The 25028-nt window shown below is 54.4% G+C and overlaps 2 protein-coding genes across 2 annotated transcripts; both read left to right on the forward strand.

Moving 5' to 3' along the window:
* Window positions 1-328: 328 nt before the first annotated feature.
* On the forward strand, window positions 329-3932 carry PIM1 (Pim-1 proto-oncogene, serine/threonine kinase). The gene is made up of 6 exons (XM_031608589.2): window positions 329-621; window positions 703-809; window positions 893-943; window positions 1370-1736; window positions 2348-2524; window positions 2702-3932. The coding sequence occupies exons 1-6, from the start codon at window positions 540-542 to the stop codon at window positions 2857-2859; spliced, it is 942 nt and encodes a 313-aa protein (XP_031464449.1). The 5' UTR covers window positions 329-539; the 3' UTR covers window positions 2860-3932.
* Window positions 3933-8922: 4990 nt separating this feature from the next.
* On the forward strand, window positions 8923-24534 carry TBC1D22B (TBC1 domain family member 22B). Its single transcript, XM_031608645.2, has 13 exons — window positions 8923-9083; window positions 12807-12863; window positions 13972-14285; window positions 14836-15015; window positions 15476-15546; window positions 15944-16072; window positions 16452-16517; window positions 17386-17500; window positions 21144-21250; window positions 21661-21736; window positions 22039-22166; window positions 22377-22472; window positions 22979-24534. Exons 1-13 carry the CDS (start codon window positions 9028-9030, stop codon window positions 23105-23107), a joined length of 1524 nt encoding a protein of 507 aa, XP_031464505.1. The 5' UTR covers window positions 8923-9027; the 3' UTR covers window positions 23108-24534.
* Window positions 24535-25028: the final 494 nt, after the last annotated feature.

Genomic DNA, 25028 nt, shown 5'->3' on the forward strand with positions numbered 1-25028 from the left:
CGCACAGTGCCCCGTAACGCCCGCCCCTCCCCCCCGGACCCCCGCAGGGCCGCTCCCCACGTTCCCGCCACCCGCGCGCTCCCTTCGCCTATGACGGCGGCGGCGGCGCCCCCCTCCCTCCGCGGCTCCTTTGGCGCCTTTTCCTTCCCGCCACGTCGTTGCCCGCCGCCGTCGCTCCGCCGCGCGGGACGCGCCCTATTGGCTGAGGAGCGGCCGAGTGGGCGGGGCGTCCCATCGGCGCGCCCAGCAGAGGCCACGCCGCCCGGCTCTCCCCGGCCACGCCCCCGCCTCTCGCTACTCCCGCGGCCGGCGCGGGGCCGGCGCGCCACACGAGAGCCCGGCAGCGCGGGGAGCGGTCGCGCCGTGCCCGCCCCGCGGCGCCCCCCTTCCCCCCCGACCCCTTCTCCCTCCACCTCCTCTTTTTCCTCCTCCTCTCGGCTCGCCGTCCCCCGCCCGCCTCCAGCCGGGCTGGGCTGCCCGAGCCGCCTGGGTCGGGTTTGTTCGGGCGGGGCTGCAGCCGGAGCGCGGCGGCGGCGGGGATGCTGCTTTCCAAAATCAACTCGTTGGCCCATCTCCGTTCCGGGCCCGGCGCAGAGCTGCACGCCGCCAAGCTGCCCGCAGGTGAGGCGCCGTGGGGCGGTGCGAGGCGGTGCGGCGTGGGGCTCGGGTTGGGGAAGCGCTGACGCCGCGCTGCTCCCGCAGGGAAGGAGAAGGAGCCGCTGGAGAAGCTGTACCAGGTGGGCCCGCTGCTGGGCAGCGGGGGGTTCGGCTCCGTCTATTCGGGGATCCGCCTCTCCGACAGCGCCCCGGTAAGTGCGGGGTGAGCCGCGGGCAGCGGGCAGCGGGGTTCGGCCCGGCTCAGCCCCGCTCAGCGCCGCGCATCGCCCCGCAGGTGGCCATCAAACACGTGGCGAGGGACCGCATCTCCGAGTGGGGCGAGCTGGTGAGCATCGGGAGACGGGGAAAGGGGGGGGGCCGCGTGGATGGGGGGACGAAACGCTGGAGTATCGCTGGTTGGAGGGGTGCGGGAAGGATGGAGCATCTCTGGTTATGGGGCATGGGGGGGTGGGTCGGAGCATCCCTCGTTTTAAGGCACTGGGAGGTATCGAATCCATCCCTGGACTGGGACGTGGGTTGGGGGAATCCGGAGCATCCTTGGTTTTATGGACAGTAGGAGTGGGGCGGTCCAAAGCATCCTGGTTCTGGGGTGGCAAGGGGGAACCACCGGAATATCCCTGATCTGAGGGCACTGGAGCATCCCAGGCCGGGGTTAACTGGGATATCCAGACGGGGGATGTGGCAGGGAGCATCCCTGGCTTTGGGGGATGCACCGAGGGACCTGGCGCTGACAGCACCGGTGTCCCCGCAGCCCAGTGGCACACGCGTGCCGATGGAGATCCTTCTGCTGAAGAAGGTGGGCACAGATTTCCGCGGCATCATCCGCCTCCTCGATTGGTTTGAACGTCCCGACAGCTTCGTGCTGGTGCTGGAGCGGCCAGAACCGGTGCAGGATCTCTTTGACTTCATCACAGAACGGGGGGCCCTGGCGGAGGAGCTGGCGCGGGAGCTGTTCCGCCAGGTGCTGGAGGCCGTGCAGCACTGCCACGACCGCGGCGTGCTGCACCGCGACATCAAGGACGAGAACATCCTCATCGACCTCGCCACCGGCGAGCTCAAGCTCATCGACTTTGGCTCTGGTGCCCTCCTCAAGGACACCGTCTACACTGATTTTGATGGTGAGACATTGCCGTGTGCTGGAGGCGTCCCCTCTGTATGCAGCAACATGGGAAGGTGGGGGTGGAAATGTGGCGTTATTCAGCTGCTCGCAAAGTGTTTGGCACCACTCGGTGTTGTGAAATGGGAGCCGGCTCCCGGCCTGAGCACCCAACCAACGCTTCGGGCTGGGGCGAGGGGAGGGCACCCTACAAAAACAAACAGCTCCTGGGGGGGGGGACGGGACGACAGGTTGCAAAACGTGGCGTGCAGCACAGAAGAACGGCTCCGTTCCCCTTGTTTGCTTTTTTAAAAATTATTTTTAAATTTTTATTTAATTTTTCTTTTGGCAAAGGGGTGGGAAGAAGGTGTGGTTTCCCCCCTCCCTCGGGAGTTTTATTTTTTGCATGTAACGGTTGGTCCCGGCCTTCCCCGACCCCGTGCTGCCACCTTCCGGCCCCACCGCCTTTATTTTACAACCCAAAGTTTGTAAACAAGAGTCACGTGCTGGCGGGGGCGGTGTGACGCCCGGTGACCCCCCCGCCACCACCCGTCCTCACCCGGCCCCACCGCGGGCTGCGCGTCTCTGCCATCCCCAAAAGGGTCTGAGGACAAAAATGGCCATTCTCCGCAGGCACGCGGGTCTACAGCCCGCCGGAGTGGATCCGCTACCATCGGTACCACGGGCGCTCGGCAACGGTGTGGTCCCTGGGCGTGCTGCTGTACGACATGGTGTGCGGGGACATCCCCTTCGAGCACGACGAGGACATCCTGCGCGGCCAGGTGTACTTCCGGCAGAGGGTCTCTCCAGGTGGGCACCGCATGGGAGAGGGAGCGGCGCGAGCTTATGTCACCCACTGGGGAGCTCGAGGGGGTGGCACGTGTCTCGGTGCCCTGCAGTCCTCCGGCACGTGGTGGGTGGATGGGGGGGGTTGGGCACGGTGCTCAGTGCCCCCCGCCCACGCTGACCGCTGCTTTGCGTCCCCAGAGTGCGAACATCTCATCCGGTGGTGCCTTTCCCAGCGCCCCTCGGACAGACCGTCTTTTGAGGACATCTCCAACCACTCCTGGATGCAGAGTGTCCACCTATCCCAGGAGGCGGCAGAGATCCACCTGCACAGCTTGCTTCAGGAGACGGGCAAATAACATCTCTGGTGTCTCCCGTAAGGAATGGACCGTTGTCTTGGGATTGTGGGATTGAGTTGAGATCATCGCTCGGCGCCGTGCAGTTCTCTGGAGCCAAACTCACCCAGGGGTTGGATCCCAGCTGGACTCGGACTCAGTGGTCCTATCTCACTTGATGTTTTTTTTCAGTAAACTTTGGGGTTTGGGTTCTGTCTCTGGGGGCTCCCATGAGTCTTCCTGGCCTGCTGAATTCGGGACTATGAGAGGATTGGAACTCTGAAAAGCTTCAATGGGGGGAAGGCTGTCTGGGGAGGGCAGGGCAGGTGCTCTGGTCTGTGTGCCGTCACCATCTTCGAGTGCCTTCAGTAGTGACGTGGGCTGTGCTGGAGGAAATACTTGAATTTTCCTACGCTGCTGCTTTTCCATGCCTCACCTGGGTGAGCTACTTTTCCCAGAAGGAAGCAGGTCAGGAGGAGCTCAGAGCCCTGCAGCAATGCCTTCCCCGAGCCCTCTGCTTCCCAATGCACAAACAATGCAACCCAACAGAGCTGTAAATGCGTGTACAGAGTTATTATACAGGAGCAAAGCTTGGTGTACAGTTGTTAATAATGGTAATGTTTTTGCCCTTTTTTATTCCCCACCCAAGTTTTAATTTATTTTTGTGGATATATATATATTTTTTAATTTTTGTTGGTTTTTTTTTGTTTTGTTTTTTGGTTTTTTTTTTTTGGTTGGTTTTTTTTTTGCAAGAAGGAGCCTGAGCCAGGAGGATAACTTATTTATTTATTTATAACCCACGTGGGTCCTCGACCCATGCCTTGCTTCTGCAGCTGCTGACCCCTGGTGCCCAGTTGGATTTCTCTCTGTGTCCATGTGTCTGTCCTACATCACGGATGGATTTGGGGTTTTGGGGGCTGGGGGGGCTGTGTGTGCCCATGCACTCTTTGGGCTGAACTTGCAGAGAGCGCTGTTGTCTCTACATGCAACCTGTGTGTCGTGGTGGGTTTTTGTTAATAGTTAATATTGTACAGGGGAATTCAGAAATCCTATTTTTTTTATACAATGCGGTTTTAAATAAAAAGAAAATCGTGGAACGGAGGCATCCCTTTATTATCCATCCCCATTAGGGTGGGATGGAGAAAAGTGGGAGCAATTGAGGTACTGACCCCCCACGGGTCTGCAGCATCCTGATGAAGATGAGAGGAGGACACAGCCCAGCCCCAAAGGCTCCAGCCCAGGGCAGCCCCGTGGGGCAGCACAGCCCTCCGGGGTGTCTTCAGCCCAACCATTCCCCACAGGTCTGGGAGAGATCAAAGCAGTGCAGAGCCCTCCTGTCTGCTGCAGGCCGCTGAGGAGCATGTGCTGGGGATGGAGAGTAAACAGACATCAAAGCCAGCTTGCGAAACACCGGATGTTGTCAGCCCAATTACATTTGGGCACTGCCGAGCCTGTTGCTCCGGCTCTGTCGGCGTGGTGGGTGTTGGTGTTGCACAGGGTGCAGGCAGCTGGCGTTGTGCTGTCCCCACCTCCAGGCCCAGAGGAAGCCCATGGCCAGGTTACGGGAAGTCGGTTACTGTTGGTCGGCAGCGGTGACACTTCGCTTGTGTTACACTTTCTGAGCTGTCAAACCCCACTTCCCAGCTCTACAACACTTTGGCTTTGGGGCTGTTGGCCAGGTTTTGTTTTGTTTCATTTGATGTCATGAGAATGTTGGCACTCTGCTGCTACTGAGCTGTTGGCACCGTGCTGCCTTTTGGAGGACGCCCATCGCTGGGGATTGTGCCTGCTCCTACTGCAAGGAAGGGCACTGAGCAGTCTGCAAGCTACTTTGCAACTCAACCCAATTGGGTCATTCCTTGATTTATGCCACACGCTTTATGCTTAAAAACAGCATTCCTATCCCGTTCGCTGAGCTCTCTTCTTCAAGTAGAGCTGCTTTTTGGGAACTGGGGTCCCTAGAGCGCTGTCCCAGCTCTGGATGCACTCATGTGTTGTGTCACTGCTGCACCTCTGCACAAAGCGTTAACTCCGTTTGTTTAGCTTTTTTTTTTTCCCTGCTCAGCTGCATCTTTCATCTCCTCCTCGAGGCCGCTCAGAGCAGGAAGCACTGCTCCGAATGCCTTCAAAGTTCAGCCCTATTTAGAGATGCGGTTTGCATTGAACCTCCCCTCTCGCTTTTCCTCCGGACCATCCGGGAAGCAGCTCTTACACGAAAGCAGAGCAGCGCAGAGCCCCCGCGCCGCATCCTCCTCTGCACTATCGCGGCTGCCCGGGTTGAGCACAGCCCACCCTTCCCGTAAACGCTCACAACTGCTGCAGCATTTCTTAGAAAAGGGCCGAGTTGGTCCGGCGCTGCTCAGTGCGCTGATAGCTGTGGCGCTTCCGTCTGCTGCTGGTGATCCCGTCCACCATCGCTGTGCCCTGCGCTGCAGCTTTCCCTCCTGCTGGCACCTTCACGTAGCCAAGAGCCATCAGGTCCATCCATGTCCTGCACCTCTAGGAGTATGGAGATGGGAGACCCAAAGTCAACAGCATAGAATAGCTTGGGTTATGAGGGACCTTAAAGGTCGTCCAGTCGCAATAGGCAAGTTTCCCTTCTCCCAGACAAGAACAGCAGGGCTGGGTTGGAGATGATGGATGTTTTATGACTTGTCTAGCTGTTCCTGCTGCTTTTACATAATAGAATCATTAAGGTCAGAAAAGACCACTAAGATCCCCAAGTCCAACCGCAGCACACCAAGCCCACTGACCACGTCTCTCAGTGCCACATCTTGAACACCTCCAGGGATGGTAACCCCACCACCTTCCTGGGCAGCCTGTGACAATGCATCACTGCTCTTTCTGAGAAGAAATGTATCCTAACATCCAACCTCAAAAGAGCAAAAACCAAAAAGGATGAAACAGGACCAGGACAAGTCTTCATGCCATCCAATCCCGAGATCTAGGGCTGAAAGGACAGCTGCAGACTTGCAGAGGGTCAGCACTCAACACACCTTTGCCTTCCCATGTCCAGCCATGGTGCTCAGCCACAGCAAAGGCTCCCTTTATCACATCACTTCCTGGGAATGGGAGGTGAGCAACAGCCAGACGTGCTGGAAATGCACACACAGGCTCGGAGGTGGCACCTTTGGGCCCTTCTGGGCACAGTGAGTCACAGGAGCTATTTTAAACCCCTGCCTTAGGATGAGAGGAATGAGCAGCAGGTCCCACAGCTCCCTGTTAATGAACCACTGTGAACACTGATCTCCCAGCGCTTTGCCAAAGTCCTGTGTGGCAATAGCATCATTTCCATGGGGCGTGTGGGGAAACTGAGGCACGGCACACTGGCTTGCTGGAGACATTTTGTGGCAGAGCTTAAGAACAGGGCTCAGCTTTTCCCTGCCCTATCACTCCCACAAGGGAAATGTCAGCCAGGAGAAAGTGTGCAGCAAGAGGCTCCTGGATTTATTTACGGGTGCCAAGAGCTTGCAGCCAATGAGCAAGATGAGACCACAGGCAGAACTGTCCCAGCAGCCTTCTTTGGGTGGGACCGGCCACCAAGCGATGTCCCCATGTCCCCCTGGTACGGGAGCTGAGGGCAAAGCCCTGAACTCATCTCAACCCTGGCAAAAATGAACAAAGTGGGGGGAGATGTCCCTTCCCGGACCTCTGGGAAAACCCTGTGCTGTGACCCCAGGTGCAGGTTTCAGGCACCTGAAGCCTTGTGGGGTTTGCACCAACCTAACCAACACAGAGCCTGAGCTGATGCTGCCTCCATGACACACTGAAACTGCATCACTGGGCTGAGAGTTGGCGGGGGTTTTTGCAAGGAAGAAACACTTCATTCACCGTAAAAAAACAAAAACAAAAACAAACTCCTCCCCCCCCCCAAAAAAAAACCAAAAAACCCACACACCGCAAAACCTTTCCAGTGTGTAAAGCTGAGTCAAATTTAGCAACTTCAGCTAAAGAAAAATATTTGTAAAGGGGTAATCAGAGTGTTTTTCATTCTTTTCCAAGCTTTTCCCCTTCCTCCAGGGTAATTTTTCATGTTTTTAATCACTGTGTTTGTTACAGTTAGGAGGGTGTTAAGCGACCCGAAAAATGAAACAGCTCTTGTTTCAAACCCAAGCAGCCAGTTCAGTTAACCTGAAATGACACACAGGCACACACCAGCGTTTGAAGGGAGAGCGGGTTGCAGGAACAGAGATCTCACCCCAGTGAGAAGGCTGTGAGAAAAACAGAAGCAGCAAAATGTCATTTCAGGTCAACCCACGCTGCAATTCTTCAGACTTTCCCCCCACAAGAGTGCAGGCAGGGCCTGCACACAGCAGTGCTGACCCCAATGGAAACTGCCCCATGCTTGCAACCTGCCCCAGAGCACTGCTCACAGCCCGTTGCTTCTGCACACGTGCACGGGTACAGGAAGGCACACGCCTGCTTGAATGTACGTAATCCTCCCTAAGCAGGCAGATCTGGATGGGTTTGGCTCAGGTTGGCTGCTGTTGCCACCAAAAGGCAGCTACAGATGCTTGGATTTTGGCCTTGGCATCCTTTCATCCCCCATCCCTCCTTTTGGGGCAGAATGGAACTGCCCTCTCCCCTGCTTTCTCCTCCAGGGTGTTTCCAAAGTCTTTGACAAAGCCAGTGAATGAGTGAATCACGCGAAGACGACCTGTGAACTGCCATCGAAAAGCAGGAGGGAGATTTCTGAGGACCGGGGAGGGACAGCAAAGCAAACCCAAAGCAAACTGCATAGGCGGAGGGGACAACAGCACCTGGAGGGGCCTTCAGAACCGTCCGAGTCCCTCGGACGCAACGGCCGCGCTCAGCCTCTCACTGACACCAGGGGACACTTTCCACGTCCCGCTGTCCGAACGCTGAGCTTTCAAACTTCCCACACCAGCTCGCGCGTCCTCGCGGACACAACCCCTGCCCTGCGCGTCTCAAAGCAGGTCGGGACGGCAGAAAATCCCACGTCAGATCCTTCACGGGTCCCGAGTCCAACCTCACACAGCTCCACCCGACTCCAGGCCCCGTGCTGAGCGCTGTGCCCGCTGAGGCAGAGCCTTTCGCTCACACCCAGCCTCGAGAACATCTCCTCGAGCTCCAACCACGAGCTCCGCGCCAGGCGCACGGCGGGGCTCCCGCGGCCGCGGGCGGAGGGCAGCGATCTGCGGCCGGGAGCCTCGACGCGCTCTTGCTTTTTTAGCAGCCCGAAGTTTCCTTTCCCCGCTTCAGGCCTCGGGACGGGAAAAGGAACCGATTCTCCTCTCAGCTTTCGATCTCGCTCAGAACTGAAAGCTGCCGGACCCGAAACGTCCCCGCACGGCGAGCGGAGCGGAGCGGAGCAGAGCGGAGCAGAGCCGGCTTCCAGAGCGCGGGGCTGCGGGGCTGCCGCCCTCTGCTGTCCTCCCAGAAGCTGATTTTGCACAAAACAGGCCCGCTTTGGTTCGCGCTTTTTTACACAGAAACGCGCGCTTTTGTGCAGAAATTCGCGTTTTCCTCCCCCTCTCGGAGCACCCATCGCTCCAGGGCCCTACGAGGGGTTCGAGGAGGCGGCGCTGCGGCCACCCGGCGGCCGTTCGAATGGCGGCAGGACGGACCTCGGGGACAACGCGGGGCCGCCAGGGGCTGGAAAGGCCCGAAATCCCGGGACTGCCCGGCCGTCAGGGCAGCCGCGCAGAGGACGCGGCCAACCAGCCGCCCCCCGCCCCCTCCCGGTGGTTTCGCCCTCACAGCTCAGGTGCCCGCCCGGCGGATTCCCTCCCGCGCTCTGAGATCGGCCCTTCCCGCTCAGGGCGGTGCTGAGCGCTCCCCGCCCTCCCCTCCGCGACGTGGGTGGGTTTTCCCGTCCTCCCCCCCGCCGCTAATGGAGCGCTCCCGCTCCCCCCCCCCCCACGGGGCGGAATGGTCTCTCCCTGCCCCCACAGCCCCACCCCAGCCGTCCTCTGCCGTGACGTCACACGTCCTCCCACTTCCTATTGGCTGAGCCGCCGGGCCTGGAGCATAGCGGCCAATGGCGACGCTCTCCCCGCCCTCATCCAAGATGGCGCCGCCAGGGGCCGCGGGCGGGCAGTGGTGAGGCGGCCTGGGTGTGGGGGGGGGCGCGCCGCCTTCTCCGCGCTCCGCCGCTGCGCCGCGGGGCCGGCCGGCCCGGTGGGCCCGCTGCTTGGCTGGCCGCCGGGCCCGGCCCTGCACAGCTCCGCTATGGCGGCTGAGAGCGGGCGGCAGTTCTGGAAGCGGAGCGCCAAACTGCCGGGCAGGTGAGCTGGGCCTGGTCCGGGCGGGTAGCGACCCCGGGGTCGGGGGCTCGTGAGGGGGCGCGGGGCTCCGCGGGGCCGCCCCGGCTGTGGGGGCCGCATGTGCGCCGCACGCGTGGCCGGAGCCCTGTGGGCTGCAGTGGAGGACCGGGTCCGAGTCTTCGGCGGTTCGCCCCGTGTGGAGCCTTTGGCGGTGCCGCTCTCCCGGCTGAGGTCGCGCTGGGGGCCCCGGGCTGTGGCTGCTCCACTCCTGCTGCGGCCTTCGTGGCGCCGTAGAGGGGAAGGAGCGGCGCCCGGGGCCGCGCGGCCTCGGGTAGGAAGTGCGGGGGGAGGAAGGTTCCTGAGCGGCCGTGAGCAGAGCGGGACACAGCACCCCTTGGGGACGCCCGCGTTCTGGTGTTCCCTTCCACCTCGTTTACGCTCAGTAACCCCGTCTGGAGTTTGCCCTTCCCCTCCTGGTGCTCTTAGCTGGCTGCGGGGGCGATTAGATTTGGGGTGAAAAATTCTCCCCCAGCTCAGTCTGCAGTGCAGCTGTGGGGCTCCGCTGTGCCTCTGGGGCCTTTTCAAAGCAGGTGGAGGAACCGACGCGCTCTGCAGATTCCCCATAGGCTCGTCCTTTGTCGTTCAGTGGACGTGGTGCTGATGGTTGCTCTTGGTGATCTCGGAGGTCTTTTCCAACCGTAATGATTGTGTGATATCCCTTGGACTTCTGAGGCAGCCTAAGTTTGTGGCAACTAAAGGGAAAGCACTGAGCACTGTGCATCCCTCCTCTCTTTCCTATGGGAGGATGGTGCTGTGCTCTCCCCAGGTTGCTCCAGGTCCCTGTGGTCCCATCCCCGGATGTTGTGCTGGACTCTGCTGCCAGCATCTCTCTTGCACAGCTGATGACTTTAGAGCCAGCTTGGAAAGCTCAAACCAGGTGAACCGGTCTGGGAGGCAGCCAGTCCTGCACAGACAATGTGCTCTGACATCAAGGCATTGTCAGAGCTCTCCCCTCCTAACAGACGAGTTGGCAAATACCCTGTCCTGTCATGTGGAGGAGGCTCATTAGCAGTTCTGTATACTCTGTGTGCCAGTCCTTTCCAGAGATTCTTACTAATTAATAATGGTGTTTCATGTCTCTGGTGCTGCCTTGCATCTTTTGCGCTGGGAGTTCTCAACCTTGTAATTCTTTTGGGGTGTGCTGGCAGGTTGGTCTGGCATGCCGTCCTGTGTATTTCCTGCCCTATAGAGAGCTGAGTAATAAGGCATCAGCGGGTGCGTTGTTTAAGTGTTCTTTTAAAAAAGGGAGAAGCGGAGTCTACTGGGAATAAAACATTTTCGGTCTCTGCAGTTGCCCTAACATGCTGAAGTTGTGCTCTCTGCTGCAGTGCCCATGACCTGAACCCATAAGAGGTGTAACACAGCAGAGCTCAGGCACAGATTGCATCAGGCACTGGGTAGGGAGGTGATGGGAAATATCTTGTCCCGTCGAGCTCTAAAGTAGGATGGGGGACTTGTACTGTCAATCTGGGAGCACAGCATCAGCACAGATCTCAACTCCTGACTCAGTGGTATTTGCTAGCACATGGCACTTGCCCTGAGCATCCCATTTGTGCAAAAGTCAGAGTTAAGCTTGGAGACAGCCAGTTCATCTAACTGATGCACTAGGGAGAGCCAGGCAAGTGAATAAATGAAGTATTTACTGATTGCCACTTGCTGCCCTGCCTCTGTTTTCTGAGCTGTAGCAGTGGGTTCTGCTGATGCAGCTTTGTGAGGCATTTTAGGATGTGCTGAGAGTCAGTGATGGGCTGAGCTGGAGGAGCAGGATCAGGCACTGAGTCTGCTCAGGCTTTGTGGTGCAGAGTTGCCATCTGGCAGCTGTGAAGGTGTGTGCATGTCTCAGCTCACCTGTTGCATGTCTCAGAGTATTTGCTCTGCTTCCTTTCCAGCTTGCTTCATATATACATGTATATTTTTATATACAAACGTATGTGGGATGGTGGTACTCAGCTCTACCTGTCACCTTCAGTTGCCTGTGTTGGAGCTCCAGCTGATGTGCTGTGCAATGGATCATCCCAGGACGCTTCATCTGTGGGAGCCTGGGCTCTTCACAGAAGATCTGCCTGGGAGATGGAACACTGCTGTTGTGTCGGCCGTTAGCAGTGACAGCATCATCTGATTGCTTCAGAGCATCAGGAAGGGATTTCTTCATGCGCTGCTGGCTCCCACATCCCCTATTCTGACTGTTCATTTTGCTGATGGGCATCACACAGACCCATGTGTGGTTTTCGTCCCTTCATGTGGGAATCAGATCATGTACCCATTAGTAGCATGTGGATGTTCCTGGGCGATGCCAGTCCCCTCGCAGGGAAGAGCAGTGTTGTGACTGTTATTAGGAGGTGTTGTGAGCTTGGTGCTGAGCTTTGGAAAGACTCTGCAGGCTTCTGTCCTGTGGGGAGCTGCCATGAGTCATTTGGAAACATGACTTTTTTTAACCCCAATAATCTTTTTGCGCTGCCCACCTTTGAGTTTGCCTCTGTTTAATAGCTGTCCCGACTCCTCAATGCTAATTACTCGATGGACTCTTTCCTCGCCCTGACTGGAGGTGTGGCAGCACAGCGAACCTTTCAGCACTTCCAACAGCCACCCTTTGCAGCTGGAGCCCATCCCTCTTTGGCCTCTCTCTGTGTTGTGGCTGTTCCCAGCCTCTGCCCTAGGTCTCCATGCCTCTCCCTTTCAGATGGACCGATTGCTGTCACTTCCCTGGCACCCACTTGTCCCTTGCTGGCTCTCCAACTGCACTAGGCTGTGATCCCCCCCCCGCCACAGCCAGGCACTGTCTGAGGCCCCTGGCGAGCTCTAGTGACCTGAGGGAAGCCTGTCCTTTGTGCCAGCTCTGAATCTGCCCTTGTGACTGCCATGGGATGTGGGGCTGTGCTGTGTACAGGGGCTACAGAGGTATGGTTGTGTCTAGAGATCCAAGTGTGACTTTTGGGGTGGCATGGCTGTGAACAGTTTTCCAAATTGAGGTAATAACTGAAGATCTCTGTCTCACTTCCATAGCCTGTAAAACTAGCGGTGAGTGGTGTCTATTAGCTCCTTTTTGAGGCAGTGCTCCCCATGCAGTGCCAACAGCCCTCAGGCTCTCTGTGCCCTGGAGAATAGTCCAGCTCTGCAGGGGCTGGGCCATGACTTGTTCCAGACCACATAGGAAGTGGTTAGTTAAGCTGGGATTTGGACCTGCATCAAACCCCGTACTGGAGGCTGCTTTGCTGTAACGTTGGCTGCAAGCCTGAGTGCCAGTATGGGGGTCAAACACTCAGTGCTGAGGAGCCCCAGTGTTGCTGGATAGACTCCTTCCCTATTGTGGAGGGCTCAGAGGTGTGGATCCTCTAACCCAGACAACTTCTGGATGAAAAAGAGTGTGAATGTCAATGCTTGTGGCAGTTGGCTGAAATGAGCAGAGGGCAGATCTCTGCTCGAGGAAGCAAATACCAGTTCAGGCTGGAAAGAACCTAGGAGTTTAAACAAAGCTGCTCTTTGCTGCTGCAGAGAACAAATCTTCAGCTAATTGTGGCTCTTTGGATCTAAGGTTTTGAAGGCAGAAGCTTACTGAAGATGATTTTAGTCTGCATTTGGCTCCCAACAACGTGCAAGAAGTGTTACCGCAGTCCAGGCTGAGCAGACCATCTGTGGGTGCCCTGAGATATTTTGCACTGTCTCTTTCTTTTTCCCTCCCTGCAGCATTCAGCCTGTCTATGGAGCACAGCATCCTCCACTGGATTCCCGCCTCACCAAAAAGTAAGTGCAGTTTGTGTCCTGGAGGCATGGCCTGTGTGCTTTTCTTTTCTTTCTGTCTGTCTGTCTGCTCAGTCTTGGTAGATGTCTCCAGCATCCCTAGCACTGTGATATTCCATCTCCTCCTGACTGGACTGGTTAATTTTGCTGGGAATGTAGAAATGATGTAGAAGCTTCATTCACATTTCCTGAGCAAACTCAGATGGCTTCTGGGGTTGCTGTCCTGGTACCAGGGCAGCCCCTCTGTGCATCCCCTCTGCTCTGTGCCGTCTGAGCTCTGTGGTGCAGCTGTGATTCAGGCATGTACAAGAAGGACTGCAGAATATGGTGCTGTCCTGGCCTCTGTGAAAGCTCACAGGAAAGCTTATCTGCTGCTGCCTTTGTAGCCAGAGATCTGCACAGGGCACACGAAGGGAGAAGATGCATTCTTTAGCAGTCATGTCTGCACCCATTGGACAGGGAAGAGCTGAGGGAATAGCAAGGTAAAGCAGCCTGGCAGCAGGCAGGGTCAGCAGCACAACCACAGCACCCTTCTCAGCAGGATGAGGCAGCACTGATCTGCACGGCCTCCTTATCCCTATCTCGTGCTGTGCAGCAGTGAACATTCCTGTCTGTGACGCTTCAGCTGGTGGACTTTGACTCCTGCAGCTTAAAGGTAAATGGAAAGGCTCCTCCTGCACCTGAGAAAAGAAACAGCCTGGTCTGTCTGCTGGGAGCGACTACAGCTGTGCCAGGAACTTCCAGGAGCATAGACTGATTCTGGCATGCCTCTCCCCAGGTCACAAGACTTCTTTTTGCATACATCTGTCTGTTTTCTGTGGGCTGGGAGGAAGCAGAGCTGGAGAAACTGTATGTCTCTCTTGTTGCCCTTTTGAGCAGAGGAGGCTGGCACCTCTCCAGCTTGTTAGCTGGCACTGTGGCTTTCCTTGCCCTGAGATCATACCAGCTTGGGCAGCCTCAAGGAGCTTAATGTGTGCCCTGGGGTTTGGGAGGTGGAACTAGGAAATTGGGGGAAGCCAGGGACTGCCTGTGTGGAGCTAGAACTCAGTGAAGGAAAGAACGTGGATTATCTAACAGTGCTACTCTGGCATTGTTTCTCTCTGGCTTTCAGCTTCATCAAGGACCGCTCCAAAGCCAACGCGCTGCCTATGAAAAGTAAGAAGGCCTCCAGCTTTCATGAGTTTGCCCGCAACACCAGTGATGCCTGGGACATTGGTGATGATGAAGATGAAGACTTCACTTCCTCTTCTTCCTCTTTGCAAACTTTGAACTCTAAAGTGGCCAAGGCCACAGCTGCACAGGTCCTGGAGAACCACAGCAAGATGCGGGTGAAACCTGAGAGGACCCAGCCTGCTCTCAGTGACATGCCCACCAACTGCAAGGTCAACAAGTCCAGCAGCGAGGCCCAGCTCTCCAGGATGTCTGGTAAGAGCTGTCTTTAGGAGCTCAATATTGTGGGTACAGACATGTCTGTTTTCAAGGATCCTGTTTTCTAGGCTCTGAGGAGTTTTGAAAGTCTGTTAAATTCTTGGTTAGCATGTGCTGCTCTTAATCAAGGTCAGGACGAGACCCTGTAGAGGACTTTGCAGTTAGCTTGTTCACTCTTTGGGTTGAAGCTCGTTGGGGCATATCTGCAAGCTGGTTTTTCTGAGGTTGCCTCAGCTTCCTTCTGCCTCATCTTCTGTCTTTCCCATGTCCTCCCATATCTCATAGGGGAAGTCTGACCTGCTGGCAGGCAGATGTCTTGATTCAGAAGGAAGGAAAGGAAAAGAAATTGGGGGAAGTGATGGAAAAGCAGCAGCAGATCTCTGTGGACTGGCTGATCCGAGTGGGCCAGCAGTGCTCTGTATGCTGGGGTTGGGCAAGAGAGATGACACCTGTTGTGCCAAGCCTGTGGCGGCAGTCAGTGGAGCACAGTGGGGTTGAAGAGCTGCTGTCCCCTTCCCATCCTCACTGCAGTGTCTGCTCTGTGCAGAGGAGACCTGTGTGCGGACCCCCCTCCAGAAGCAGCAGTCCCTCCCCCTTCGGCCTGTCATTCCACTTGTTGCCCGAATCTCCGACCAGAATGCTTCGGGTGCTCCCCCCATGACAGTGAGGGAGAAAACCCGCCTGGAGAAATTTCGGCAGCTCCTTTCCAGCCATAACACAGACCTGGGTGAGTGGCATAATGGGTGCCTGTGGGTGGGGAGGCAGAGGGAAGCCTGCTGTCTTTGTGAAACATAGTTCACCATCCACTCCAGGCTGAAAAAAAATGACTTGCATGTTGGCAGATGATGACCTCTTCCAGCAGCTGTCTGTTTCCAGTCTGTTTCTGGTCACAAGTGATGGTTGTGGTCACAGGGAGCTGTTGGGCTTCGCATGAGAACTGAGCCCCACTGAGATGGGACCAGTGGTCAGCTCCCTGGCAGCCAGTGCTCCTGTCCCATTGCTGAGCCAAGTGTCCCCACTCTCCAGCCACAGACCCATGTCCCCAGTCACTGCTAATGTGGAGCCTTCCTGGAGGCTCAGTGTCTCCAGAGCCTGCAGGAGCAGACTGGCCTTTCCTCTCCTTTTAGGTATAGTGGTGCCTGGACGTGCCTAGGATCTAATCCATTGCCACCACTGTCCGTTTGCAGATGAGCTGAGGAAATGCAGCTGGCCTGGCGTGCCCAGAGAGGTCCGACCTGTGACGTGGCGTCTCCTCTCAGTGAGTACTTGGAGCTGGGATGCAGAAGGCTGGGGGGAATCTGGGGCACTCACTCGTACACCTTCGTGGGAGCAAATCTGTATCCGGATTTGCTCATGTATCTGTGGCCAGTCTACCAATGAGCTGTAGGATTTTTCTGATCAGGGGTTGTAATTGCTACATCTCCTGAGCACAGACCCCAGGCAGGTGCTGTGAATGTGGCTTGTTGTTTCAAGAAACTGAATCCTGTAAAGTTGGATTGTACCAGATTAGAAAAGGCATCAGTGTGGGAAAGCCAAAGACCACAGATACTCTTCCCCTGCTCCAGATTCCCCATATCTGCTGCCAGGCAGGATTTTAGGTATTGGTTTGTGGTGAGGGAATAGGGGCTGCCCTGACCGGGCGTTTCCTCCTGCAGGGTTATCTCCCTGCGAACATGGAGCGTCGGAAGCTAACCTTACAGCGCAAGCGGGAGGAGTACTTTGGCTTCATCCAGCAGTATTACGATTCCCGGAATGAAGAGCACCATCAGGACACTTACCGACAGGTACCTGCTGTCTGTCTGGCTTTCCTGCCCCTTGCCACTGCATGTTTTTGAGTTGGGGTCATACCAGGACTTCTACCTGTTAGTTACAGGTAGAAGTTAGTTACAAGTTAGTCACTGGATTAAGCCTTCCCCAAACTGACCAAATAACTGGATTTCCCAGCCCGTCTCTTGTCACCAGCCCAGCTCTGAGCAAAGGATGCTGAAAACAGAACTGTAGGTGACTTTCCCTGCGTGGCTGTAATTTGTAGCACTCGCAGTACTCATCAGCAAGTGCAGCTCTCGCCTGAGGGGCACTGCAGGGTGGATTCTCTTCTGTCATGTTGAGTTATTGTGCCCCTTAAAAGCATGGCTGATGTATCTGACCCATGCTCTCTTGCAGATTCACATCGACATTCCAAGGACCAACCCACTCATCCCCCTCTTTCAGCAGCCACTTGTCCAGGAGGTAAGGGGACAGAGTTAGACCAACAATGTCATTAGACTGAGTTAACTCTGCAGACCAAATATCCTGGATGACAGCTCCCGAAACATTGTCCAGATGACCACCAAATACATGCTCACGCTGCCGGGTCTAGTCCTCAACTTTCTGAAACGCATCGGTCTTAGAGACCGGGGGCTATGAGGTCAGCATTTTTTTCTGGCAAGAATTGGTAATAGTCCTGAAGCTTTTGTTCTGAAACAAATTCAATGAATTTGAAACAGAGCAGGACATCAGTTGTGTTTCACTACAGATACGCCTCTGTGCAAAGCAGTGTGTGAGAAAATCACGTAGGGCTGTTGGAGAGGTGACCAGGAGGTGTGAGCATCTGTTGTCTTTGGAAGCAGTCTCTGTGTGTGTGTGTGTGTGTGTGTGTGTGTGGTATGTCAGAGTATGATATCCTGGGGCTGGCTGGGAGTAATATATGTAGCTTATGGAGGCTGCTCTGTTGGGTACTGTAATCTGTGGTGTTCTGCTGGGAGTGCTGTGCTGACAGTTGATGGATAAAGAGCACAGGTAACAGCCTTAGCTGTCCGCATGATGTTCAGCAAGATGTGCAGCTCTTGGAAAGTTGGTGTCTGCTCTTCTTCAAGCAGCAGTTTTGATGAGGAGTCTGGGTCGTCTTGTTCTGGGAAGAGTGGGCTGGCCTTTGTGGGGATCTGTGGATCATGCAGAAGTCTCTTAGGACTTGGGTATCTTCTTATCTTAACCATTTTGCTGCAGAAGAGCCTGTCAGTGCATGATCTTTGCTCCCTGAGCTTAGCAGTTATGCTTTTCTTCCTCTCCTTTGTGCACGGCTAATGCAGGTACCTGCTTTCCTTCAATTCTTCCCTAGATCTTTGAAAGAATCCTGTTTATATGGGCCATTCGACACCCAGCCAGTGGCTATGTACAGGGAATCAATGACCTGGTCACTCCATTCTTTGTTGTGTTCCTCTCTGAATATGTTGGTAAGTGATGTTCACTGCCTCTTAACTGCAATGGTGTGAAGTGCTGGCATCGCCTTGCTGTAGGGGATATGTTTTCTTTCAGCTCCTGTGCCATGCTAGAGATACATCTTGTGCATCTCTTAGTGCATCTTTGCTGCCTGGCTGAATTGACTTCAGTTTCATAACCTTGCTGAGCTCTGCAGAAGTTGAAGCAGTAATGGTAGATTTGTGTTTGAATGTGCTTAGAAGGCCCCACCCTCCTTCAATCTGGGTGCTGAGGGAGTTTAGGCAAAGTCTTGATGCCCTGAACTTGGGGTGGTGGGGAGGATCTTGCTCTCAAAGCCTGAATTTGGAGCTCATTCTTGCTCTAGGAGGACAGACTGAAGTATAAAGAGACCCTGTTGAGAATGTAAAATAAACAGTTTAAATAATGATTCCTGTCCTGTGCTGCTATTGCGGGTGTTCTGTCAAGCTGAGAGATTCAGAAACTAAATTGACTTCTCCTGGCTGCTTTTGGCTTTCTTGTCAGCCAATTGCTTTTAGCTGGAGAGCAAGTCATTTTCACCCATGGGGTTTTCATTCTTTCTCCAGCTCTTGCTGAGTTTTGGGGTTGACCTGAACACTGGGATGCCATAAGAATGTTTAAGCATAAGGATTATTTTTTCACTGTAAAGGGAAAGGAAAAGGACTTTCTAAGACAATGACAGAGAAATCCTCTTTTGACAAATGATTTAGGATCTGATCCACAGCTTATTGAAGTAACTGAAAGCCTTCCACTATCTACCTAAAGCTTTGTAAACTAGTAATGGTCTTTGTCTTTTGAGGACATTGTGAAGAACTAAGCCACCTCAGTTTGCACTGCGATAGCCAAGTGGTCAGGGCTAATCTCCAAGCCGTACTGTTGCTCCTTACAGTCTGAAGGAGAAAGCAGTGGGGGGGGCTCTACTGCTACCTGGAGCGAATTCCCTGTTCTGGGAAGTAAAGACTGAGTCAACTGAGCCAGAAAAAGCTGGTGTGATGTTGGAGCTGCTTTAGGTACTTCGTATGACTTCTTGCAGTCATATCCATGTTGGATATTGGGTTCTACTCTCTGTTCATGGCTAGGATCTGTTTGATTGGGGCCGTCCTTCTTCCCATCTTTCAGGCCTCTTTTATCCTTTGAATGTGGCCTTCTGTCTGTCACTGAGAGTTGTACTTACCCAAGCAATACCACACGTCCCCTTCTGTCTCCAGAGTTTGGGACTCAAAGCCAACCTTCAGGTCAGAAGCACGATGTACTCATGTCTCAGAGGCTAGCTAAACCCCACTGAAGTGTCACTCACAGGAGGTCTGCCCTCCCCACCTCCCTCTCCCCTTCCCAAGCCTTGGGCAACTGTGGCACTAGTGGCAGTGTCCTGGCTGCTCCCAGCCTGCCTTGAGTGGCTGTCACTGCCACCAGCTCTCTTTCAGAGCCATATGTTGAGTATCTTGCTCCTTTTTACAGTGCCTCTTAACGATGCCACTGAACAGATGTTTGAGCTGAGCCATGCCCTCTGGAGACTATTTTTATGTTTAGTTTTTTTTTCCCCCAAAGCTTCTTGCAGTATGCCCAGGATCTCCTAGCACTCTTTCTTTGCTGGCAGAGTTGCTGCTCTTTTCCCTTTGTCCCTGTGAGTGCAAGTGGCAGGCTCTTCCATGTTACCTAGGCTTATTACTACCTCTCTTTCTTTGTCACATTTGTACTGAACTCATCGTGCCTGGAGTCCTGCAGGGAGCTTTTCTGCATGAAGTGACAGCTGTGTGGCTGAGCCACCAGTACCAGCTGTACACACTTGGCCTTGCCCTGCTCCTTAACCTTGCCCATATTCCTGGTAGGGGGAAGTGATCGAGGAAAGGAGGTGGATATCTATTAAACAGATTTTTTGCCTGCCTTTATAGTTACCTGGGAACTTGAGGATGGCTGTTGAGGAGCCAGCAGAAGAGTAACTGGTAATTTTGGATGATGACCTACAGCTGGAAAACAGCTTTGTTATTCTTTCTCCTGCATGAGATTGTGAGATTGCCACAGCCTTAAGCCCATGTCCTTCCTAAAGCCCTGTGTGCTGCAGACAAGGGGCAGAGGTGGGAGCAGCACTGGACTCATTCCTCTATCCCATCCCATCCCCCTGCAGCCAGGATCTATTGGCATTGGTTTTTGTGGTGCTGCTGACCTGTGACCATGTCTGAGCCACCAGAGTGGCCTGGCTCCAGCCATGACCCCAGCCTCTGCTTCTCAGCTCCTTTCCAAACAAGATCAAAGAGGTCTGTTCAGATTTCTGAGCCTCTGGTCTTGGAGATGGGCCAGTTCAGCCCTGGCATCTGTTAATTCAATTTAGTGGTGACAGCTCCCACAGAGGCCTCTGCCAGCAGTGCAGCTGGTACTCTCCTCCTGTGAGCTGCGTGGAGAAGAAAACAGGAATGGAGCTGCTGTGTCAGCTGAGCCAGGAAGGCTGAAGACCCAGAGCTGTTTCTTAACCCCTGCCTTCCGCTGTCTGCCCACACGCAGTGCCCTGTGCAGTATCCAGGTTAAGGTGGCCTGGAGGAGAGGGCAGCTCTGCTCCAAATGCAGTCAGGGTTAACAAGGAGCCCCTTGAGGGTGATGTGATGGCCTCTCCTGGGAGATTGTGAACCAATTTGCACTTAGTTGAACACCCTTTGGGGACAGAGCTGTTGATAGCCCTTGTGCTTGGACCCCAGTGCACTGAGTTTCAAAAAGAAGCTTCCACAAATCTGTGCTCTCACAACAAGGCTTTTCCATGCACAGGGCTGCTTCTGTTTGATGGAGCTCTCCTTTCAGCCCAGTAGGAGGAGGTGTTCTGCAGAGCTGAGCAGTCCCTCTGATAAATGGTACTGCTGTCAGGCTCTGCTGGAATTAACTTGGAAACTTCCACTGTTCAAGGAGATGTTTGAGCACTTTAGGGTCCTTGCAGCTGTGCCAGAGTCCTGCTCTTGTGTGAAGGCTTTTGAGGTTTTGGCAAGTTCTTCCTGAGGGCCTGTTCTTCCTTGGAGTTGGCAGCTGCCTTTTGAGTTTCGTGTCCTGCTGCCTCACCCATTCTCATCCAGCATGCTGTGGAGGGCTGAAAGCTGAGCCCTGAGATGGTCAGGTGCTTGGGGAAGGTGAGCATGACTGTTTATCTCTGTTGTGCTTCAGTCCTGGGCAGATAAATTCTCTTTACCGGGGTTGGTAGCTCAGCCTTCTTGTTCAGCTCTGGGCCCAGGGCAGCCATTGCTTCCTTGGTTTCTGTCAGCAGTGTTGGATTTGCCTCTCCTGGTTATTCCCCTGGTGTTGGCAGAGCTGCCCTCACCCACAGAGGGATGTGCCCAGCAGCAGAGGTCACCCATATCAGAGCCTTCGTGCATGCACTGCTCTGGCCCCTCAGGGGTGACAACAGCAGCAGAGACCCTCTCCTGGTCCCCTGAGGAGCTGGGCTGGGTTCAGATCATGGTTGCTGACTATTTTGTGTGCTGGTGCTCACCTGGCCTGGAGAAGCAGGTCGATGCAGAGGTGTCCTAGTCTGTACTGGGAAAGCTGCTCATTTCAGCTGTGCTGGCAGCTGCATACAAGGAGCCTTAATGCCTCTTGGCGTTCCTGTGAACCACCTGGTGTCCTCCATCCCCCTTATTCTCCTCCCTCTCTGTTTTGCAGAAGAGGATGTGGAGAACTTTGATGTGACAAACTTGTCACAGGATGTTTTACGGAGCATCGAAGCTGATAGTTTCTGGTGCATGAGCAAGCTGCTGGATGGGATACAGGTGAGCAACTGGAGCTGCAGAGATGTCTCCCCTTGCCTGTTGCAGTAGCACCATTGCCTTCTCACTGTATCCCCTGGTATTAGCGAGTAACTATCTAGACATGCAGCACTCCTAGCATTTAAAATTAGAGTTGTGCCTATGTTTGTTCTCTGACAGTATATCCCAGCATTAATGGACATTTCTGCTGCTTTGGGCATGATCTAGGGGCAAAATCCTACGGGGAAAAAAAAGAGCTGCAGCTGTGCAGCCAGCACTGTCCCAACTTCCCAACTACTGAGAACTTCACAGCAGACAGCTGAGCCTGGCAATCAGGAGCCATACCTCCTTGGCTGATGCAGAGCTGGAGATCTGGTTTTGGTCACTTCCAATTGTTGCAGCTGCTACTTCTGACTGATGGCCTTTCTCTGCAGGATAACTACACCTTTGCACAGCCAGGGATTCAGAAGAAAGTCAAAGCTCTGGAGGAGCTTGTGAGCCGGATTGATGGTAGGTGACAAGGGAATTTGAGTAGGGGAGGACTTCTGTCACAAGAGAGAGAGGCTTTCTTTGCAAGTAACAAGGGTACAAGGGGTAGATGCTTGCCTGCAGTGCGTAGGGACAGAGCATGGTTGGCCAAAAAGCTGCTGGGGGTGGGATTTCACTGGCGAGGTAGGATGAGGTGAGTGGTGGAGGTATTCGTGAGACCTCAGCCTTGAAGTACATGTAAGCCAGCATGATTTGGACAGTGCCTTATGCAGGAGCTTGGGTGCTGTGATCCCCAGGTGTGTAAGTGAATTGTGCTGTTTCAGAGCAGGTACATAATCACTTTAGGAAGTATGAAGTTGAATATCTGCAGTTTGCCTTTCGTTGGATGAACAATCTGCTTATGAGGGAGCTGCCTCTTCGCTGCACAATCCGCCTTTGGGACACCTACCAGGTATGTGGACTTGCTGCCATCCCTTCTTGGCTGCTCACTGTAGGGCCACCTCCCTCACACATGGAGATAAGGCACTGTGCAGCTGGGGAGATCAGGGGAACAAAGTCTGGAATGTTTATAAACAGCTGAAGGTGGCATGTGGATGTGTGTTTGGGGGAGCTATGCTCCAGCAGAGCCATAGGAGCTGATCCAGAGTTTTCTTGCCTACAGTCAGAGCCAGAGGGGTTCTCGCATTTCCACCTCTATGTCTGTGCCGCCTTCTTGATCAAGTGGCGGAAGGAGATCCTAGATGAGGAAGACTTCCAAGTAAGTCCCTGGTGTGTGTTTTTCTGGGCAGAAGGGGAGGGAGTTACCTCGGGTGGAAACACAGCAATGGATATGGATATATAATGACAGCTCAGCTGTCATCTCAAAACTGGCTCTAAAATCATCCGGTCTCAAGAGTTTTGCTTAGAAGTAACCCTGTAGCCTTTGTGCTCAGGGCAGAGAACTGAACAGTTGGACAAATACCAGCTCTTTCCTGGGCTTGAGCTTTGGGCGCAGTGAGTCCCACCGTGGCTGCCTTTTGCTGTCTGGTTGTAACATGGGATGGGAGCACCTTTTCTTGCAAGAGGTTTGAGGGCTTCTGAGGGTGTTTCACTTGTTCAGAGCTGACACGAGCACATCTTAATGCTCTCCTGAGCCTTTCAGACCTGCCAGCATGATGAGCCAAAGCTCTTGAGTGCTGCTGCCTCTGTTCATTCCATCCCTGGGCTTCCTCTGGGCCTGTATTTTGCCATCAGCTGCCCCAGCGTGAGCATCTTCTCTTCCAGGGCCTTCTAATGTTGTTACAAAACCTGCCGACAATACACTGGGGCAATGAAGAAATCGGGCTCCTCCTTGCTGAAGCCTACAGACTCAAGTACATGTTTGCAGACGCTCCCAATCATTACCGCCGATAGGTGCCAGGACTCAACTCCCTCCTCTGCCCACCTCCTCCTCCTGGCCCGATCTGATCACTGTGGCATTTTGTCATCCACGTCCTCGGATGCTTCAGCTGGGAGCTGCTCTTCGCTGTACAAAGCTCACGTTGACTTAACTCTTCTGCGTGCCTGTCTGCCACTCCACACACCTGGATGTGCCACTCCAACCACTGTCAGTATTTCACTCTGTGCTGGTGGCCTGAGCCAGGGAGAGAGGCTTGAAGGGGCAGGGGACAGCTTTACAGATAACTGAGCCCTGCCTTGGGCTTGTCCAGCTGCTGATTGCCTTGCTATGCTGTGACATGTTTGCCCACTGCTGCACCTGTGTACACACATGCTCACTGCCTCACATGTGTGTGCTGCCCCATCTGCTCCCTTCTCTCTTCAGCTGCAGTTTGATCCAGCTCCCAGACAAAAATGCCTTATCAGTGACTGGCTGGAGAACTTCCCTTGGGCTGCAGAGCGAGAAGTTTCTCAGGGCCCAGCTTCATTCCTCAAGCCTTGTGGGTTCACGAGGGAGCTGCTCACACCTGCCCTCTCCTCTCCCTCCTCTTTGCCTTTCTCTAGGTGTGAGACAGTGTGGTGGGCAGGGTGGGGGTTAACCCGCCCATGTGGTCTGCATGATGCACACTGCTGTGATGAGACGCTCTGATGTGCCATCGGCGCAGCCCCTCGCAGCGTGAGGGCAGCAGGGGGACTTCTGAAACCTCCTTGCAGAGCCCCCACTCTTCTGAGGCGTTCTGTGTATATTGTGTTCTTGTGTATATGGGTCAAAGATGTACAATATATGTCCTCCATTTGTAGCAGATATGATTTTATATTTATAACGTGGGTCCCTTGTTCTCCCTGTCCTCTCCATGGCAGCGTAGGGCTTTGGACCCCTCTGGAGGTGGGGTGAAGTCAGAGCCACGGGTATTTCTGCCCTGACGTTTGGAGTGTTGAGTTTGTCAGGAAGGTGTGTGTCAGAAATGTGTATCTCGAGGCTTCCCCTGCAAAGAGGAGTGCAGGAGTTGGAAGGGGATGGGAGCTGAGAGCAGGTCGAGGAGATACAGGGTATGGTGCTGCAGGGCACCACGGTGCCAGTGCCACCAGTGGGCTCATGGGCACCAAAGGTCCCCAGTCCGGTGCTGGCTGTGCCCACTGCTCCCTACAGTGTGGATGCATCCTCTGAGAGAGAGCACAGCCAGAAACCACCGTGGGTTCTTAAATGAAACGAATAGTGAATGTTTTATTGGGCTGGTTTCCTTCTGTCCCTCTCCTGCAGAGGGCTGGGGGGGGGGAAGAAAGGTATGACCCCCATGTTTCTTGGGGCAGAACATCGAGGTGCCCTGTGGGAAGGGGCAGCAGGGGCTGAGCATGTGAAAGGCAGAGCCTTGTTGCCAATAAAACTCCAGTGTCTCAAGAAACTGCTTTCCTAATCCAGAGTTGCTTTTTTCTTCTTGGGCATTTAGATTTCTCCTTTATTTGTGTACCTTTTGTGGTTTCTCTGAGCCAGACCTGCTCTTTGGCAGTTTGACATAACTCATTAAAAAAAGAAAAAAAAATATCAACAGAATCTGGGGTTGAGTGCAGGACAGGGTGGTCTGGCACTGCTTGTGTTTGGACAGCACAATAGCTCCTGGCATTGCCCCAGGGGCCTTCAGGTAAGTCACATTCATCCCTCATGCCTTATTCTCCCAGTCCACAAAACCTTTTAGCACCATACTAAGGGAAAGCTCTAACTGTCTGAGAATTGAAGTCACAGCATGGGCTCATCCTTCTCCCCACCCCAAAAAAAAACCCACAAAAACCTGAGACCCTATAAAGTCACTGCAAGATCTCTGCTCTTGTGATTTTAATCCTTTCCTATGGCTCCTCACTTTCATTTCCCATATTTCTGGCTCACAGGGAGAAGCTGGGG

Source organism: Phasianus colchicus, chromosome 25, assembly GCF_987193195.1.
Source record: "Phasianus colchicus chromosome 25, bPhaCol1.hap1.1, whole genome shotgun sequence".
Taxonomy (NCBI): domain Eukaryota; kingdom Metazoa; phylum Chordata; class Aves; order Galliformes; family Phasianidae; genus Phasianus; species Phasianus colchicus.

Coding starts and splice junctions, on each gene's coding strand:
- PIM1 (XM_031608589.2), top strand. CDS start 540: ATGCTGCTTTCCAAAATCAACTCGTTGGCCCATCTCCGTTCCGGGCCC. Junction 810..892: donor GCCTCTCCGACAGCGCCCCG/GTAAGTGCGGGG, acceptor ATCGCCCCGCAG/GTGGCCATCAAACACGTGGC. Junction 1,737..2,347: donor CGTCTACACTGATTTTGATG/GTGAGACATTGC, acceptor CATTCTCCGCAG/GCACGCGGGTCTACAGCCCG.
- TBC1D22B (XM_031608645.2), top strand. CDS start 9,028: ATGGCGGCTGAGAGCGGGCGGCAGTTCTGGAAGCGGAGCGCCAAACTG. Junction 14,286..14,835: donor CCAGCTCTCCAGGATGTCTG/GTAAGAGCTGTC, acceptor TGCTCTGTGCAG/AGGAGACCTGTGTGCGGACC. Junction 17,501..21,143: donor GTTCCTCTCTGAATATGTTG/GTAAGTGATGTT, acceptor TCTGTTTTGCAG/AAGAGGATGTGGAGAACTTT.